Here is a 19771-nt window from a genome sequence, read left to right on the forward strand (position 1 = left end):
AAAAGATTCCTCTGAAAAATCCAAAAGATGAAACGTAGAAGGTTGGCCACACACCAAGAAAGATTGAGATCAACGCTCAAGGCTCCACAAGATTCGGAATGGGTTCTGGTAGATCACCAGAATAGGTCTCAGGCAACCGATAACAAAGGAACAACCAATAACAAGAAACTGTCATGGAAACCAATAGCGATATCTTGCCGGAAAGTGATCCAAATGAGATGTGGTTCGAAAGCAAGAAAGATGATCAAGTCTTCAAATAGAATCCAACTCCACATGATCCGGTGAGCCAAAACCGGGACATACAGAAAGGAAAACTGCAAACAAAAAACAAAATAGAAAGGAAAATGTTTTTGGTTGATGCAAGATTGTTGTGAACCGGGAATGCTCTTGCATCAAGATAGGAGTTCAATTCCCCATTTCTCTAGGACTATATACTTGTAAGTCATAGTTAGATGCAATTAATTGTGTGAGAGGATTAGAGAAATATGTTGTGGAGGAATATGAGGTCATTAGACCGTTTTTTGACATCAAACATTTTGTTACAAATAATTTGCACCTAGGTCCTTCATATAATCATGCTCCCCAATTGGAAGATTATTGGGAGGATTGTGTTGATGATTTGGAGGTGAGGAAAAGACAATGGTCAAGGATGACCTTCAAACAAATAATTGATTCCCAATTAGGTTGGGATGTGACTAGTGTAATTGAAGATGGATCATATCTACTTGAGCCCACATATGTTTTAGATGTACAAGGGTAACCTTTGCATCCTATTGTCTAGGATCAAGCAAAGGAAGATAATCTAGATAGAAGGATTGCAGTTGTTTTGAAAAGAACAATGAGGTGGGTGACCAAGAAGAAAGGAGAAGGTACTAAAGCCACCTCACCCAAAAGTCAAAAAACCACCACTTCAGGTAGCTTTGGCTCAGTTTGTGCTACTACCTCTGTACTTATTACTCCATCCATACCCTCAGGTACACTAGAAGGCAGTGGAGGAGGGGAACCCCCTATGAAAAATAAGTCTCCATAAAAGACTTGTGAGGAAGGTCCAAGACCTAATATTGACATGGAGAAAGGGAAAGAAAAGAGAAGACATCAGAAAGGAATGAGCATGGGGATGAAGGTGGAGCTAAAGTAGATATTGCAGTACATGATGTCATTTCTCTAGGTGCTCAAGACATAATGGGTCCTAACAAAGGTAGGCCTAAGACCCCTTTCCCCTTCAATTTGCAAAACATTGATAGAACTCCCCGATCAAGAGGACTCTTCTCCTTAGTTTGGAAGCTATGCAGAGTGCTTCCAAAACTTTGGCATCTCTCTCACGGCCTAAGGTTTCTCTTTCAAACAAAAAGCAAAAAGCTCAAAACCACCACACACCTTGTTGAGGATGAAAATTTGATCATTTGTACCTTGAGGTTGCCCTTGAGAATGAAAATATCAAGCTACCATAGCTGACTTCAACATTGCTCATATCAACATGGGACCTCCAAGTGTCGATGTCGATTTACATAATTTTTAGGTTACAGCTACAAGAGTGATGGAAAGAGTAGAAATGATAAAGCTAAATAAAGAAGGTTTAAAGGCTCTTGTAGATTCAATGTCTTACTGCATGAGGTCTCTGCTAAATGTATCATCGCAAGACCCCAATGCCACAACAAGTGCATTTGACCCCAAATCTGATGTCAATAAAGAAATGATATCTAAATTGCAAACTCATAGTCACCTAGGCCAGGTCACTCAAAAGTGGATCAATAAGATAAAGGATAAGGCACCTTCTTTTATTGAAAACTCAAAGTAAATCATATAATGAGGTGGTGTTTGCCAAGAACAGTGTGACTATTAAAATTAGTAATTCAAAGCTAGAAGAAACCACACACTAGAAAGCTATTAAGGGACTACAAGAAATTGTGGACAAGGGATTAAACAAAACTGTTAAAGAATGTATAATTTCAAATGCCACGTATGTTCCATCTAACAATTGGATAGATAGTTTGAAATGGAAATGCAATTTCCTACAACAGAACATTAAAGAACAGAACAAGTTGCTGACAAAATCCAATGACATGACAACTCATATCACCGAGGAGTTTGAAGACATTGGATGTCACCTTAAGGAGGACAACTCAGGAATTGCTATAGTTGATGAACTTAATGCAGAGTTTGTCCAAAATGTGGACATGTTATTTGATCCTAAGGTATTCAATAAAACAAAGCAAGAGGAGCTGGCAAAAATAAATGCTATACTAGTTTGGTGTACTAATCATTATAAAACATTCATGACTAATAGCAAAATCATCAAGAAGAAAGGGTCTCAATGAGCATCATGAACCAGCAATGTAATCATTCCTCGTTCTACTGAAATTCCAGGTGTTCTTAAAGCATTTCAGAGTTACAGGGATAGGAAGGCTCAGCAACAGGGGGCACCGACAAGAGATGCTCCAGCTTCCTAGCGCTTTGTTATCTTTTTTCAGTAATTTTCTATTATTTTTGCAAAAGACTTTGTTTAAAGTTTAATTGGTTCTTTAAAAGAAAAAGGGACCATTTTCAAAATTTTGATGACAGTTGTGTTTTAAAGCTTTAAATATGCATGTATTGGACATTTCAAGGGATCGACAAATTTTTGTCCCTCTTATGGTATGACATATGAGTGAGACTCGACCAGATTTGGAAGGTCATTTTAATTTTTCTATTAATTTCTTAACTTATTTTCTGAATACTAAAATGTGAATATGAATGAATAGCATCTTTATTCTGTTGCAAATCTGAGAGTTTGTGCAATACTGGATGTGATGTTCTTTGAAACATAATGTTCATGTTGTAACTATTATTCCTTCGTATTTCAACCCACATATTTTTCTGAATACTAAAATGTGAATATGAATGAATAGCATCTTTATTCTGTGACAAATCTGTGAGTTTGTGCAATACTGGATGTGATGTTCTTTGAAACATAATGTTCATGTTGTAACTATTATTCCTTCGTATTTCAACCCACATATTTATCTGTTACATGTTAATAGTCGATCTTAGAGTTGACATAAAGACCCGAATTTTTGTGAACTGCGATATCTTTGTATTATCATATTGTGTTTGCGAAAAACATATGTATTGTACTTTCAGTTCCTGTTATCCGCGTTTGTTCCATGGTGATGAACAAATGTTAGTTCCTTTCTTACTTTCTAGTTAAAAGTATACCTGAATCACATATTTCAAAAATCTATAATTTGATTTTATAAAGGGAGTTGTACCTTTTCTAAAATTCAGAGGAAAATTAATTAATAGTTTACCCAACTGTTATTTGATGGATGAGTCTTTACTTTGGGCTATGAGTCTTTTCTTTATGTAAATTTGTAGAAGACAAATATGTTAACTATCAAGTGTGAATAAAAAAAAAAATTGAGATCAAGATGTCATTCCGAGTGTTCCCCTAAAGTTTCACCAAAAAAGTGTTGAACAAATTCGCCCGAGGCGACCTTGTCCTCCAATATCTACCTCTACAAAAGTTGGATTTGTGTCTCTGGTTGCTCTTCTCGAATTTGTAACCGTGTCTACTGAATCTGTCACCTACACATAGTAGAAGGAAAATTGTGTTTTTGTTAGGGGCTTACTTAGGTCAAACCTTGGGTTTTGGAATTAACCCTATAATTGAATTGAAACTAAATTGAAATCAAAATGGAATGTGTGCCTTAAAAAGGTTTGATACTAGATCTGAAATTGAAATGCTAAAATTGGAATGTTATACCTTCATGAATCTTGCTTTAAAGTCTTCATGGAAGTGTTGATGTGTCATGTAGGAATGTAGGAATGTCCTCATAATATCTTGATCATAGATCCCATCTTGAATGCTTTGAAATCTAAATACTTGACCTCTCCTTCACTACCTTAATAACGTTTGATTGCTTGCTCACTTGAATTCAAAAAAGTGTAATTGACAACTTAAAGAGAGATGTCTCGAATGAGAGAGTAAAGGCATGAAACGCATTTGAATTTTTTAAGCGGGTCAACACGAGAAGGGAATTCCCGCCTATATTTTCCAACCATTTAAGAATCCACAATTAGGCCCTTTTAGGTTGGACAAAGGTGCCTGTGTTGCCCTTGTCCAGCCTATTAGGGCTGAACAAAGAACCACATGACAAGGTGAAAATGAGGGTTGTAGATTTGGTACGTGTGTGAGTAGAATCAAACATAATCATAGCACAGAAGGCTAGAACACTAAAGTGAAGCCTAAGTGAGTATGAAATTGTACAAGGATACAATTTACAACACTACAGATTCAATGTTGTTTAGTTAAACAACAATGAATATTTATGAATGTATGTTTTGTGAAATGTTGTTTTAAGATTTTTTCTTTAATACCTTAGCATGCTTGTTATACCTAATGAACGAATGATAGGAAAAAGAAATTGGTTGTAGGCATTGCAATTATAAATATATTCTCAAAATGAAACTCGATGGATTAAAAACATTTTCTTTGTGTGATTTATAGAATCCAACCAACCATTTCAAACAATCATTTATCATATTGTAAGAAACAAGATTATTAGCCATACAAATACAAAGAGGATGTGTGTGCCCTCCTGGAGCAATCCCTGAGCTCAAAACAACATTCAGATGTAACTATGCTTAGAAATCAAAGTTTCTGAAATAAAGCAACTAAAGGTTTCTAGCAAGGGTCAGATAGGTTGAAAGAGTTTCTTCCCGAGTCATGAGATTTATTACACCTACTCATTTATCATATTGTAAGCAACAAGATTATTAGCCATACAAATACAAAGAGGATGTGTGTGCCCTCCTGGAGCAATCCCTGAGCTCAAAACAACATTCAGATGTAACTGTTCTTAGAAATCAAAGTTTCTGAAATAAAGCAACTAAAGGTTTCTAGCAAGGGTCAGATAGGTTAAAAGAGTTTCTTCCCGAGTCATGAGATTTATTACACCTACGGAAGGCCGTACTTGGAAGCAGCCTCCCAGCAAAGTTTTAATCGACAGCAAAACTTATCCTACTTGATAATAGGCAAACGGTCATGACACCGAATTAACAGATAAATAAAACTAACCATTGCCATTTTTACACCATAATTAAAAAGATTTTATTCTTTCATATTGAGAGTACAAAATTTTCCTCTACGCATCATACAGCTCCATATTTTACATTGTACAGTCCCTAGGTACCCACTAGCCTCAACATTGATGATGATGATAATGATAACTTTCAACATCCTTTAGACCATATTGATCTGTAGAACTTTTAAAATTCATTATTCAGTTATATAATTCAATATGTTTATTGGTTTCATCGTACAAGTATCATTGTAATTTCTTTGTTATTAGCGTCCCTCCAATCATCCATCTTTGTCACACTATAAAATAAAGTAATAGTTACCAGTTATGCCCTCCAAACTCTATCCTATTGGGACACCAACATCTAATCCATTTACTGAAGCATTTGTTGGAACCACCTTGAAGACAAACTTCTGATGGGGAAGCTTGCCATCAGAAAATGCAGTAACTTCTGTGTCAATAAGAACTGTATCCTCCTCTTTGAGATCCCCTCTAAGAATTTCCTTAGCCAGTTCATTTTCTATGTTCTGCTGAATTACTCTTTTTACTGGCCTTGCGCCATAATTTGGATCATAGCCCATACTTCCTAGGAGTTCAATTGCACTCTCCGTCACTTTTATTGTTATTTTTTTGTCTCTTAACCTCCCCTGGACTCGATCAAGCTGCAATTTACAGCATTCACAAGAATATGGGATCATGGAAATAAATTTATGCATTATTCATTGATGAAGAAGCAGCACAACCCAGACAAATTTTCTACTTTTTGTATGTACTTTGCCAATGAAAAATTCTTCAAAATCGTAAATGATCTGCATACCTGTAATCTCACGATGCTACTTATTTGTTCACGGTCCAAAGATTGGAAGACAATATACTCATCAATACGATTTATGAACTCGGGCCGGAAGGTTGCCTGTGCTGCTTCCATTACTCTCTTCTTCATATTTTCATAGGCTTCCTCTTTTGAGCCAGCTTCATCATCAAGAGCACTTAGAATATATAGGGAACCAACATTGGAAGTCATAATAATGATAGTGTTGGTGAAGCTTACAGTTCGACCTTGCGTGTCTGTGACCCTTCCATCATCTAAAATCTGAAGGAAAATGTTAAAAACATCTGAATGCGCTTTCTCAATTTCATCAAAAAGAATTACTGCATAAGGCCTTCTGCGAATAGCCTCTGTCAGTTGCCCTCCTTCCTCATAACCAACATAGCCAGGAGGAGCTCCAATCAACCGTGAGACTGCATGTTTCTCCATGTATTCACTCATGTCAATTCTCACAAGAGCATCCTCAGTATTAAACAAATAAGAGGCAAGAGCCTTCGCTAATTCTGTCTTTCCAACTCCAGTTGGACCCATGAACATGAAGCTGGCAATGGGGCGGTTAGGATCTGAAAGACCAGCCCGAGATCGTTGGATTGCTTCTGCAACTGCTTTGACAGCTGGATCTTGACCAATAACACGCTTATGCAATTCCACATCCAAGTACAGAAGTTTTTCTCTCTCAGACTGCTGAAGTTTAGAGAGGGGAATACCAGTCCATTTACTGACTACTTCAGCAATATCACTCCCAGTAACCTCCTCCCTTAGCATTGACTTCCCACTACTTTGATACTCATCTAATTCCTTTTCAGCAGCCTCAAGTTGTTTTTGTAGTGACATCAGACTGCCATATTTTAGTTCAGCTGCTCGGTTCAGATCATAATCACGCTCAGCTTGCTGAATCTCCAGATTCACACGATCAATCTATTGAAAACATATGAAAAAAAGAAGAATTTATAAGAACATATAAATATTTCTCTTGAGCCCAACTGTACTTCATCAGCTATTTACGAAGTTTTAATTCCAAAAGAACCGCAGATAATATAAACTTAGATCTGTCTCTCTCCCCTCTGGATTTAAAAATTTAAAATAATTTAGAATCACTTCTTTAACAAGTATCTGTTGCTCAGAGACACACACACACAAATATAGATTCTTTCAAATGAACAAGCTAAAAATACAACCCTGTAAAACATCCCATATAAAATTATAAAGTTACTAAAATTATTTATAATTACTGATCGCATATCATCACTTTTCTGCTCTTGCAATCATTCCTTTGACTTATAATTAAAAGACAAGTGCCTCTAAAGTCTTTATTAATGATCACTGTTTTATAATGTATACTGCACATATATAAGCAGCATACTCCAAGAGTATAAGATGTGCAACACAAAATGTTACAAAAAGAAAAGAAGCGAACTTAATTGAATGCAGAATAATTAACCTTAGATTACTAGTTTTGGGTCAAAGAGCAAGAAACATGATATTAAATAAGTTCAGCAAAGCAGAGAAAATGATATATATCTCCTCATTTAAATGTTATTCAGTGGCAAGCACAACCATAAATGCCATATTAAGTACATTTTATCTCACACCATCTCATTTCATACATGGATAATTACAGTTTAACATTAAGGACATGCACATAAACTAGTATAGATAGTCTGTGATCTTTAATTGGCTTGGTTATACCAATGCTTAATTCACCAAAGTGGATTTTATTTATATATAAAATAAATCAACTTTAAAATTGTCAGCCAACTATCATATCAAGATTCCACATGAGGATGTGATTTTGTACTCAATTTGTATTCAAATCAATAAAATTTAATAGAAAACACTTTTGTGCTCATTTATGGACTCACTGGATACATCTTGTCAGTGAATTTTGCAAAAAAAGTGTTTTTAATGAAATTTAAGCAATTTTTTAAGTTGCCGAGTTTTTGCGGAATCGAGTTTTAAGGGTCTGGTGAGTTTTTGCCGAATCAAATTTTATGGGTCTGGTGAGTTTTTGCCGAGTACGAGTAGTTCAATTATGACTCAGACCACCCTACACACTTCCAAGTTACAACCAAATATAGATGGTAAGGTCAAATGCAACTCTATTCTTATACTTTCTGTCTTCAATGTCCACAAATGACTGAAAGTATGATAATGGGACTCAAGAGTACAGCAGTTTATAATAGAAAGTTCTAGGAAGAGAAACCTAGAAAAGCCTCACAAAGGAGAAGAACATGAGCAAAGAAACACAAAACAAGGGACCACCAACACAAGTGGTCAGCAAACTAGTACATATGGCTCAAACGGGAGAACAAGAACCCCAAAGAGCCAATGCTGCAGAAAACTGTAGATCATCAAGTATCATTGTCTAAACTAGAGAGCAAAACGAAGAGCCCAATTATGATCCGCCACCAGCAACAGAGGTAGTAACGTAGGTGGCAGCTAAAGTGGAAAGATAAGTATGGAGAGCCTTTTTGATAGCTAAGGTAAGGATAATCCATGTTATGCAGACTATTAGTGTAAAGCTTCAAATCAATCAAACTGAATGCTTGTACTTGGTTGAGTAGAATAAGACATAGGCAGCCCTACAGAAAACAATATAGTAAACAGATGGACATAAATATTGGGAATGGAAACATGATAGGGGCAAGGTTTTGACTTCATTCACACTATGGCATCACTGAAACAATTATCTTGACACGCCAAGCCTAGGAAAACTCGGAGTCGAGATAAAATATAACAAAAACTCACAAAAAAACCACTCAAAACATTAGATTATACTTTAAAATCAGACAGCAGGAGCTGAAAGACCAGCTGTGATGTGTATTCCAGCCATCTGGATTGGAAAGGAAAACTCAGAGTCAGATAAAATATAACAAAAACTCACAAAAAAAGCTCTCAAAACATTACATTATTCATTAATATCAGACAGCAAGAGCTGAAAGACCAGCTGTGATGTGGATTCCAGCCATCTGGATTGGAACCCCATCCAACATCTAGCAAGTCATCACCATCAAGAATAGAACCAAGCCCATACTAGCATTATTTGTTTCATTTTTTTCCTGTTAACCCACATTATACCGATCATCCTCTCAAGGTGGTGAAAGGACCAAAGCAAGGTGAGTGTGACAATAATTGCCTTGCCAACCTAAATGAGCTATCCACATCACTAACAAAACACCAGATAAGGATGGCAGCTGAGTGGGGAAATCCTTTTGCATGGCTTGAGAGGGCTGACAAGAATTGTTGTTGTGGCCTTGCCTCTGGCTCCTATATGGGGAACTATTATCAAGGTGAGCATAAGGTGGCAAGGTAGGTAGAACTCAAGCAATAGTGCATAAAGCATTGCTCCAACAATCCAGCAAAGTTTGGAGATGGAACATCTCCAAAGCCACCATTTTTGAGCCTACGACCCATACAAGCAACAATCTTAAAAAATCATGATTATACGCAATTAATCAAGAATCGGTGAGCTGGCCAATTTTTACCCTATAGAAATCATGATTAGCGAAAAAATTGTTGACCTGATTTGCAACTATTTTTTTGCATTTAAATCTTATTAAAATTGGAAAGAAAGACCAAACAATCATGAAACCCTAAAAAAAACCCATGAAATAGCTATTTATGGAGCCGCACAATGGTTTAACAAGAAGCACACCTATCGGATGTGAAGAAAAGGAGCAATAGGACATGAGAAAGAGGTATTAATTTTGCACAAGTAGAGTCGGGACGTGAGGATAACGTAGGGGCTTAAATCCGATCTATTAGACAATGTAGGTTATTTTTGGTTTTGTTTCGAGTGCTATGCACTTAGTGTTTGATTGAGCATTTTTTATTTTGTAGCCTCTTGCAATGCTTCCGGCATTAATCCTCGTTTACTCCTGAATTTCAAAGCTGCATTTTCAACATTAGAAAAGCATCAAAAAACCCTCTTGTAATGCTTACTGCCTAAATCAAATTTCAGTTGCAGATATTGCTTATAAAACTTTCATACTTCCCTCATCTTATTTAGCATTTTGAATACCTATGCTTACACTAAGGAGTATACTAAATAAGATACCATGTGAAAGTTCTTAACTTGGAAGAAATTGGTCAACTACTTGTAGATACTCACTAATGAGCTGCCCCCATTCAATGAAGGTCTTGCCTTCATAGATGGTGGAGATGATGTAAACGTCCAATTCTTAATGACCATGCCTCTAGCTATCCCACTACTTTGTTCAACAAGGTAATTGTTGTACTAAGAGTTTCTTTAAAATTGTTTTGTTGGCCCTACCAATCATTCCATTCCTAGCTCATGGCACTCCTACAAGTTGTTATTCCAGTATCTCACATGCATCAATGTTAATCTCCTACATCTCTTTAAATGGTTGTAGACCTAGGGTACCTTTGAATGAAATTGCATCAAGTATGCACACAACTTACAACTTAATCAAAGTTATTGTTTTCCTTGTGTTCTGATCACAGTGGTGTGCACATCCTATCACAAATATTTGGCACTAAATTCATACAGGAAAAGAAGCCAATTGAACTAATTCATTGTCCCTTAACCTTTTAGCAAATTTACTACCCTCTTTGATCTTTTTGAAAATCTTTACACTGATGATGCTCACACACTCTATTAAGATGTCATGAACAAGTTAGTAATCACTCACTAAGAAAGACTTCAGTTCAATGACATGCTCCTCAAACTCCATGTCAAAAACCATACCCTTGCTGCCCTAACTGCTGCAGTCCAGAAACTGCAGTCCTAGGGTTTGAAAATTGAGTTTAAAATCACTTGGATAGCAATATGACAAAACTATTGGACTTAACTTTGGTGAAATTAGCTAGAAACACGGTGATTATCGCAAAAATCAGTGGTAAATATGTTTGTAAATTTACTTCTCAACCCTCCTGTAGATGGTTGGAAAACACAATGATAATAATTAAGAAGATTTAAGATTTCACATCCAGATTTGCATTCCAAATTTAAACCCTAGGCAGCTGCGAGAAACTGTTAGGTTATCCTTTCAATATTTTTGAAATAGTATGTTAGCTATGTTAGCATTTTAATTTGTCTCTTTCAAGATAACACAAAATGGAATAATATGTGAGGATGGACCCTTCTTCAAATTAAACCTAAGCTCCAAGCTATTAGTAGACCCATTGTTTCTAACTTTAGCTAGTACAAGAGCATTTATTGGGTCTACTTTAGCTGTTCCATTTAGTTGCTGATTCGGGTACGGGTACAGATACGGATATGGATTCCCATGCGAGTATGGCAAAAATATTTCCTTGGTATGGGTACGACTACGCCCGTGTGTGCATTTTGAGTATGCAGGTATGGCAAAAAAAATCCTTGGTACAGGCACGAGTATGTCCATGTGAGCATGTGTGTAGTACATTTGTGTGTATGGCAAAAAAAAGATCTTTGGTTCAGGTACGAGTACATCTGTTTGTGTGTGTGTGCGTGTATGTGTGTGTGTACATGTGTGTATGTGTGTGCGTGTCAAAAAAATTCCTTGGTACAGGAACCAGTACGTCCGTGTGTGCGTGTGTGTGCATTCACATGGTTTCATGCATGTGTGTGTGTGTGCATGTGTGCATGTCTATGTGTGTCCAAACCTATTTGAAAATATAAATTGCGTATGTGTGCGGGTGTGTGTGTGTGTGTGTGCATGTGTGTGTGTCCAAACATATTTGAAAATATAAACTACATAACTATCCTAATATTCTAATATTTAATTTTATATATATTATATAATATAAAATATTTCTTAATATTTGAAAGAAAACAATTAAAAATACTAGCATCATAAATTTGCTCAAGAGACAAAGTCGACCGTCAAATTTAGGCTTAAAAGACAATAAATACCATGGTTTGGTAAACATCAACTTAGTTTTTAATTAGCACTCAGGCATTTTCCAAAGGACCGGATTTTCTCTTATCCGTCAACCCCACTATTTCTGACATTGGCGAAACAATCTACCTGCCATGTATCACCTGTTGCCAATGCACACACTAGCAAGAAAGTTGTTCAACTCTATAAATATACCACTCCAAAGGAAATGAATAAAGGGAGAGAGTTTATAGAGGCTGAACCCAAGACATACTTGATGGCAAATCCAGGTCAAACCCGGACCCGTTTCACACCCATACCCGGATCCAGACCTCCAACCACGATTCCAGTAGCTGAGGTTGCAAGTTGTAAAGTGGAAAATTGGGAACTGTTGTGACCTTTTTCACACATCACCCCATTGAGAATGGGGACCCTCTCCTTTCCTGCTTTCTAGGGTTTATGTTAGTGTCCCGTGGCCTTCCGCTTCAATTTTTCTCAATTTTGTCAAGTTTTGAACGGTTCGAGTCTTAAGGATTGACAGTCAATTTTTGCAAACCAAGTGATAAAAGATTCTAGACACCATCAAAGTGCCCAAAAATGCCAAAGGACGAAGAACGCAATTGCTTTGAGCGAATTCAGACAACTTTCTATTTTTGGAAAGTTTGTTTTTTTTTTGTTTTTTCCAATTTTTTAGGAAGTTTCGTTTTTGGTATTTTTAGCTCGATCCCCGGGATGGCTATTTTTAGAAAGTTTTCCCTATTTTTTAGGGATGTCTTCTTTTTGCTTTTTCAGAGTTGGGACCTAGGGTTTGCGCCAGTACCACTAACCTGCATCGATCACAATCGAAAATTTTCAAGTTTTGACCCAAAAAAACTAAGTTCCTATATTTTAGGGATCATGACGCTTCGGATGGGTTACCTGAGTATGGATTTCAAATATCATGTTAATCTGGCTAAAATTGAAGAAGTTATTAAATTTTAAAGTTTTCCAAATTTTTTAAGTCTGGCTAATGGTGTTTAATGTTGTGACAGGAGCTTCTCAAAGTCCGCCCTCATGGAAGGGAAGCATGGCAATGATCTTCATGAAGTCTGCCCCCCTTGGTGCCATAAAGATAGAAAAGTCCGCCCAAGGTGCAACTCCAAAAGTCCACCCATGAAGGTGAACTCCAAAAGTCCGCCATGAAGGTGAACTCCAAAAGTCCACCCAAGGTGCAACTCCAAAAGTCCATTGTTGTCGGCATAAATTGCCTACTGTTTGATAATATTTTTATCCGACAAGGTATTACTTAATTTTATTGAATGGGTTGTCAGTCTCGGCTAGTTATGTGTCGGTTGGTTGACGGTTGTGTACCTCTCGGCAACCGTCGGGTCCTTTAAATATGTCGTGTATTGTCAAGGAAGGGGGACACTATAGTGGGGTCTATTGTAATCCTTGACCGACCATCTCTGGTCTTCTTTGTAATAATTGCATGTGCGAATAAAGATATATTTTACTGTCGGGTCTAGTATGCATTGTCATGTACGTTGTTATTTTCTATATTTAATTTACCAGTTGCAGCGGTAAACATTTTGGTGCCGTTGCCTTAAAAGAAATCGGATCTGCCTTGAGTGATTCATGTTCGTAGATCCCATCAAAGGTGAGAAGAGGCCACAGGGTGGTCAAGACCAAGCGATTAGGTGATTTGTCGACCCTCAGTCGGAGGAAGCACACAGACAAGTCGAAGCCTGGAAGTACTCGGAGTGTTGGGATGCTGGAGGTGGACGCGTAGAGGACGCGCGCGTGTTTGAGAGTGCAAGGAAAGCATCGGAACGTAGCAGTCGGAACAGTTCACTTAGGTCTGACAAACCTGGAAGTACTCGAAGTATTGAGGACACTGAAGGTGGACATGTAGAGGACGCTTGCGTGGCCGAGATTGCAAGGAAAGCACTGGAACGTAGCGGTCGAAACAGTCCACCCAGATCCGGCACACAAAGCGAATACACACGTACCTTCCGAGTGAAAACAATGTTGAACACCCAAGAGAAGCAGAAACTGCCAAAGCTCACGGGAGACAAGTCGGAGGACCCGGTACGACATTGCAAAACATGCATAACCATTTGGGAGGCAAATGGCCAAGATGACAGGGACTACTGGCTAAAGGCATTTCCCACCACCCTTCGAGGGATCACCATTGACTGGTACACAGACCTAGACGCCCAACACAAGACGAGATGGAGTGATCTGAAGAGGGCGTTCCAGGAGGAATTCAAACTCTTGAGGGATGATAATGAGATCGTGGCCGAAATCTATAATATTAAGCAAGGGAAAAATGAGAGTGTACACGCTTACAACCATAGGCTCAAAGAACTGTTGAACAAGATGGAAAACCAGCCAGCCGATGGGTTGAAGAAGAGGTGGTTCACGGAGGGATTGATACCCTCACTACACAAGAAGATGAAAGTAGTGCCTTCGTCCTCATACGCCGATGCGTACAATCGAGCAATGGACATCGAGAGTGAAAATAAAACCTCCTCCCGAGAGAAGAGGAAGACCGATGATGATGAGAGCACCGAAGGTAGCAGTGACGAAGAATCCAAAACTGTACGAACCCTTCGACGGGATATGTTGAGAATGATGAAAGAATTGAAGACTGAGAAAGGAACCAGCAAAGAAGGTAATGAACTATGGTGTATTGAGTGCAAAAGGGAGGGACACACGAAAGGTAATTGTCCTAGAAATATGTTTTGTGAAATTTAATATGTTTTGTGAAATTTGCCAAGTGCTGGGCCATTCAATCAAGGAGTGCCCGTACAATTTGAAGATGAGAAGTACACAAGTACTCTTCACACAAGGAGAGTCCAACCCATCAAAATCACAGAATGTATCGCCAAGTGGTTATGGAAATCAACAAGGGCAAAACCAAATACAGTACGACTCCAAAGGATGTCCTATCATACAGTGTCGGCAATGTAGTGAATGGGGACACTTTGCGAGAGACTGCCATAACAAGAAAGACAACATACAATTATTGTGCAAATGGTGTGGACCAGGTGACCATGAAGACACCAACTACCCGAATCAAAAGAGTATTAATATGCTGGAGGTGGAGGAACAAGAGGACACAGTTTTGGCAATCACAAGAGCTTAAACAAAGAAGGTGATGTATTCAAACTCTGGTACAGAAAAGGAACAAGCCGAAGTAGAACAACTGTTGGCAAAGGAACAAGTAACTTCCAATGGACCTGCAAGTATGTCATTGCGGGAGTCAAAGAAGAACATAGTCCGACAAGTGCTACAAACAACCATACCCATCAAGGTGGCAGACCTTCTTCAAACTATGTCGCAACTGAGAATGGCAATTGCCAACACAGTCAATGACGACACAGTCATCCAGAAACAATGTAAGCCACACGAGGAGGAATTGACGGGAAAACCATTAACCGAAGGAAATGAGTCCAGTGATCCAATGTTGTTGATGGTGAGCATCGGGAGGAAGTCGATGGTCGTCGAGAAGGAAATAATGGGTAAGAAGTTGACAAACACCATTGTCAATGGAGGCTCGGGAGTAAATGTACTGCCAGAAGGCACATGGAAATGTCTGGGGAAGCCAAAGCTTTGGCCTCCAACCTTCCACTTGGTAGGTGCCGACCAGCATGACATCCAGCCGTTGGGGACATTGATGGCACAAAAAGTAATGATTGGGACACAACAACTTTTCTTGGACTTTGTAGTCATCCGGTTACAGAAGAAGACATACGATGCACTCGTCGGAAGGGGATGGTTGATTACTGCCAAGGCGAATCATAACTGGAAGCGAAACACACTCTCGATCAAGAGTGACGGGAGTAAGCACGTCATTGACTTGAGGAACCAGGCAATGAGTGAAGAACTGGCACCCTCGAACTCTGAGTCTGAGGGTGGAGAGTTGGGTATGGACGGAGGGAGGAAAGGCATGAAACCCAACAATGAAGCGGTGCTCAAACTGGAAGATTGCTTTGAGGATGAGACGAGTTCTCTTAATGGATTATTTCACTGGCAGTCTTCCACCTCGACTGTAACATGCTACAGATTGGTGAAATTGAGGAAGTGCAAAGTCCAACAGGCTCGAAGGAATTGTATGCAGTTAGGCCATATGATGAGAAAAAAAATTGCACGAATAATGAAGCACATCATCTGTATGCTATAGGGGGGTTGTATGAGAGAAGGTTGTACAAGTTGAAAGCACATCATCCGTTCTGTTGACATATTTTTTAGGACAGTGTCTAACACAGAATAAAGTCACCAACGGTCACTTCACTCTCTCTTGATCAAAGTGCAATTGCATGCTAAGATTGCAAGAAGTTCAAACAATCAACTCCAAGGTTCCTTCAATGCATGGACGTGACTCAGTTGGCTGATGTGATTGTTGGTAATCCAAGGGGCCTTACGTTTGCATCATTCTTTCACTTCTTTGTTGTGGCTGGAACTCCATCATCAAATATTACAATTCTACGATGTTGCTGCTTCGAATGGACTAAAATGAATTGAAAGTAAAAAGGAAAGGGTTTAGAAGGATCTAAATCTACTCCTAAGGGCAGTGATAACAATGAATAGTGCTTTGGTGGACAAATTCCAAATAAACCAAGCTTTGCTTCGCCAAGATCAACTACAACTCCGCAAGAACCGGTGCAATCTTCTGGGGATGCTAGAGGATTTTCAAATCGAGAAAGTACATCTGAATACCCAAAAACGGCGCGATCCAAACAACTATCCACAATCGATCTTAGCACGAATTTAGGGGGCTCAGACTAACTTTACACTACAACTTACAATCAGCAAGATGCAAAAAGTATGAACCATGGAAATTCATCCGACACCATTGAAATCAAAGCACTTTACCATTTCTAATCTAAGTGAGGAAGGTGAAACCATGCAAGCTTTCAAAAAAAAACTTAAGTGGACACCATCAGAGAACAATGTTTCACTATTATTATCTCAAAACTTATCGCAACAATTTCATACAAAACTCCCTCTTACAAATGAAGAGGGTCACCCCTTTATATAGGCCTCAAGCCATGATAACATGCAAAACCCTAATTAGGGTTTGCTGTAAAGATTCTCCACTCAAGAGCAACAAGGTGGGAATCTCCAATTAATAATCCATCATGCCCATATACAATTAATTCCATCCCATTAAAATTAATTACATTCCAGAAGTGCCCACTATGCAATGAATGTACCCTCATGCAAAAATCGTCTGTGATGCCATAAATGCACCATCATCTTCTGAATGTGACAACTGCATGCAGAAGGAATATGTCATAATGCCATAAATGTGACGGCTGCATGTAGAGAGATGCTTCATTAATTCAACATCCGTTGACTCGGCTGCCACTTGGCGAGAAAACATTGGAGAGAGAAAACTTCAAGAGAGAAGAATTTGATCCATGAAGAATTTTTTCTTGAAGTTTCTCGAACTCTCCTTGCTCTGGAGGATATTTTCAACAATTCTCCACCATCTCCTATTTTTTAGGAATTTCCACAATTTTAGGGTTTTGGTCCAGGAGAGTGAGAGAATTCTCTCACGTATCCATATCTTCAAAAATTTCTAAATTTGGAGGTCATTTGAGCCCTGAAAATGGATTTTTCAAATTTTTCCCTGAGGGGGAAATTTCTTCTTGAGTTCATCCCTAATTCCTTCCTTGCCTTAGAAATTTTATCTTCAATTCATCCTTAGGTGTGATTTCTTGTTGTGGAGGAATTCTCCTTTGGAAAGGAATTTGTTCCTTACCCTTAGGAAGGAAATTCTTCATGCCTTAGCTAATTTTCATGATTTCCAAGAACTATGTCCTGAAGGAAGAAATTTCAAACACACAGTCAATTTTTTACCTTTCCTGGAATTTTGTCCTTAAGGAAGGAATTTCTGACACTTAGCCAATTTTTTCACTTTCTTGGAATTTCTTCTTCTTGGGCGCAATTTTGACTTGGTGGAGGATTCGATGAACTTTGTGAATCCTCCACGCCTCCCTGGTTTTCGCCCCTGTCCTTCATCTTGGGCGAAATTTTGACTTGGTGGAGGATTCAGTGAATTTTGTGAATCCTTGAAACCCTCATTTTGGCGCCCAAGTCCACAATTGGGCGGGTTTTCACCCCTGTGGAGGATTCATGAAACTTTTTCATTTATCCTTGCCTCCTCCATTATGGCGCCCAATCACTTCTTGGGGCGGAATTTTGACTATGTGAAGGATTCATGGAATTTTTTGTGAATCCTTGAGACCCTCATTTTGGCGCCCAAGTCCTCTGGAGAAGAGGAGTCCTCGGGAGAAAGCAACCACGACGAATCATCAAGTAAGCTCTTCAAAAGGGTATGCACCGTATGTTGAAGGAATTTAAGAACATGAAAGGAAGCACGAGCAAAAACGAAGACGTGTGGTGCACTGATTGTAAGGAAGAGGGTCACACAAAGGGCATCTGCCCGAAGAGGGTATTCTGCAAAATTTGCCTGATGTTGGGACACGTCGTCAAAGAATGCCCCTACAACATGAAAACCCGAAGTATGCAAATGAGCCAAGTGTTGTTCACTGAGCAAGCCACAACATCCGCACCAACAGGTACGGCCCAACAAACCAACACAACGGCATCATCTGGAGGTTAATGGGACAATAGATGCGGCGGCAGAAGGAATAACAACAATAACAATAACGGAAGTCGTATCCAGTATGACGCCAAGGGTCGGCCAATGATCCAATGTAGGGCCTGTAATCAGTGGGGGCACTTCGCCCGTGATTGCACGAAGGAAGCCACCCCTCAACACCTCTGCCGATGGTGTGGGCCAGGCGACCATGAGGACGCAAATTGCCCAAAGGCAGGGGTTAATCTCCTCAACATTGAGAAGGTTGAGAAGACGGGTGAGAAAGAAGTACTAGCGGTCACACGCGCTTAGACGAAAAAGGCCACTTATCTCGACCCCCGTACAGAGGAGAGATTACGGGAGGCAAAGGCCAATATTGAACGTGAGATGACGGCCGAACGACGGCACAACGAGGTGGTGAGTACATCATCCCGTACGGAAGCTGAAAATAACATCATTGGGCAAGTACTGCAGATGGAAGTACCTATAAGGGTAAAGGACCTTCTAGAAACAATGCCACAGTTAAGAACCACCATTTTTAGTTCCATACAAACCACTGCGCAGGCACCCTTGCGTGCCTCACGGGCGGAAGTTCCGGTCAGCCCCTCGACTGACCCAATGTTGTTGGCCTTAAATAGTGGTCAACATCTTGCTGTAGTAGAGATGGTAATTCTCGGGGCTATCCTCAAAGACACCATCGTGGACGGAGGTTCGGGGGTGAATGTACTGCCAGAGGATACGTGGAAGAAGCTGGGGAAGCCAACACTATGGCCACCCACGTTCAACTTGGTAGGTGCAGACCAGCACGGCATCAAGCCACTCGGCACCCTGATGGCCCAACCAGTCACCATCGGCACGCAACCCTTCATATTAGATTTTGTGGTAATCCCACTCAAGAAGAAGGGGTACGATGCCATCTTAGGCAGAGGGTGGCTGGTTACAGCAAAGGTGAACCACGACTGGAAAAAGAACACCCTTTCTATGGAGAAAGGGGGGCAGAAGTACACCATTGATCTGAGGACCCAGGTTGTCGGCGAAGAACTGGCATCATCTTCGGAATCGGAGGGTGAAGGAAAAGGCGACATGAGGAATGAAGGATGGGGCTACAGGGAGCCCAACGACGAAGGGATCCTCAAACTAGGAGAATGCTCCGAGGATGAGACGGGGTCATTGAACGGGCTCTTCCACTGGCAGATGGAGGATTACGAAATGTTCCAGAGCTACAGGCTCAAAGTAGAGGAACCAGCGCAAGTAACAGAGGTGGTGTACCTGCCAGAATATAGAGAATATAGGAAGGGAGACGCCCCAAACCTCGGCGACGTAGATAAGCCCAAGATCATTTGTGTCGGCAACAATTGGAACCCTGTGTGGAAGGCCGCAGCCTTCAAAAATATTTTTCTTCTTCTTCTTATGTACGGGAAGGAGACCATGGTCCTTGTAGAATTTGTGGTTCCAGGTCTTCGGAGGGCCATTG

The 19771-nt window shown here is 39.6% G+C and overlaps 1 protein-coding gene across 2 annotated transcripts in view; it reads right to left on the reverse strand.

The window, feature by feature from the left end:
• Positions 1-3343: 3343 nt before the first annotated feature.
• Positions 3344-19771, reverse strand: part of LOC131071697 (chaperone protein ClpB3, chloroplastic) — a 95529-nt gene continuing 79101 nt past the window's right edge. The window contains exons 9-10 of one of the 2 annotated variants that reach the window (XM_058007645.2): positions 5878-6807; positions 3344-3564 (exon numbers count right to left, since the gene is read on the reverse strand). In XM_058007645.2, coding sequence (XP_057863628.1) covers positions 3436-3564; positions 5878-6807 — 1059 coding nt within the window. In that variant the 3' untranslated portion in view covers positions 3344-3435. Of the gene's footprint in view, positions 3565-5064; positions 5723-5877; positions 6808-19771 lie in introns of those variants that run through there. The other variant, XM_058007644.2, reaches the window with a different exon arrangement.

The sequence above is a fragment of the Cryptomeria japonica genome, chromosome 3 (genome assembly GCF_030272615.1).
Source record: "Cryptomeria japonica chromosome 3, Sugi_1.0, whole genome shotgun sequence".
NCBI lineage: Eukaryota > Viridiplantae > Streptophyta > Pinopsida > Cupressales > Cupressaceae > Cryptomeria > Cryptomeria japonica.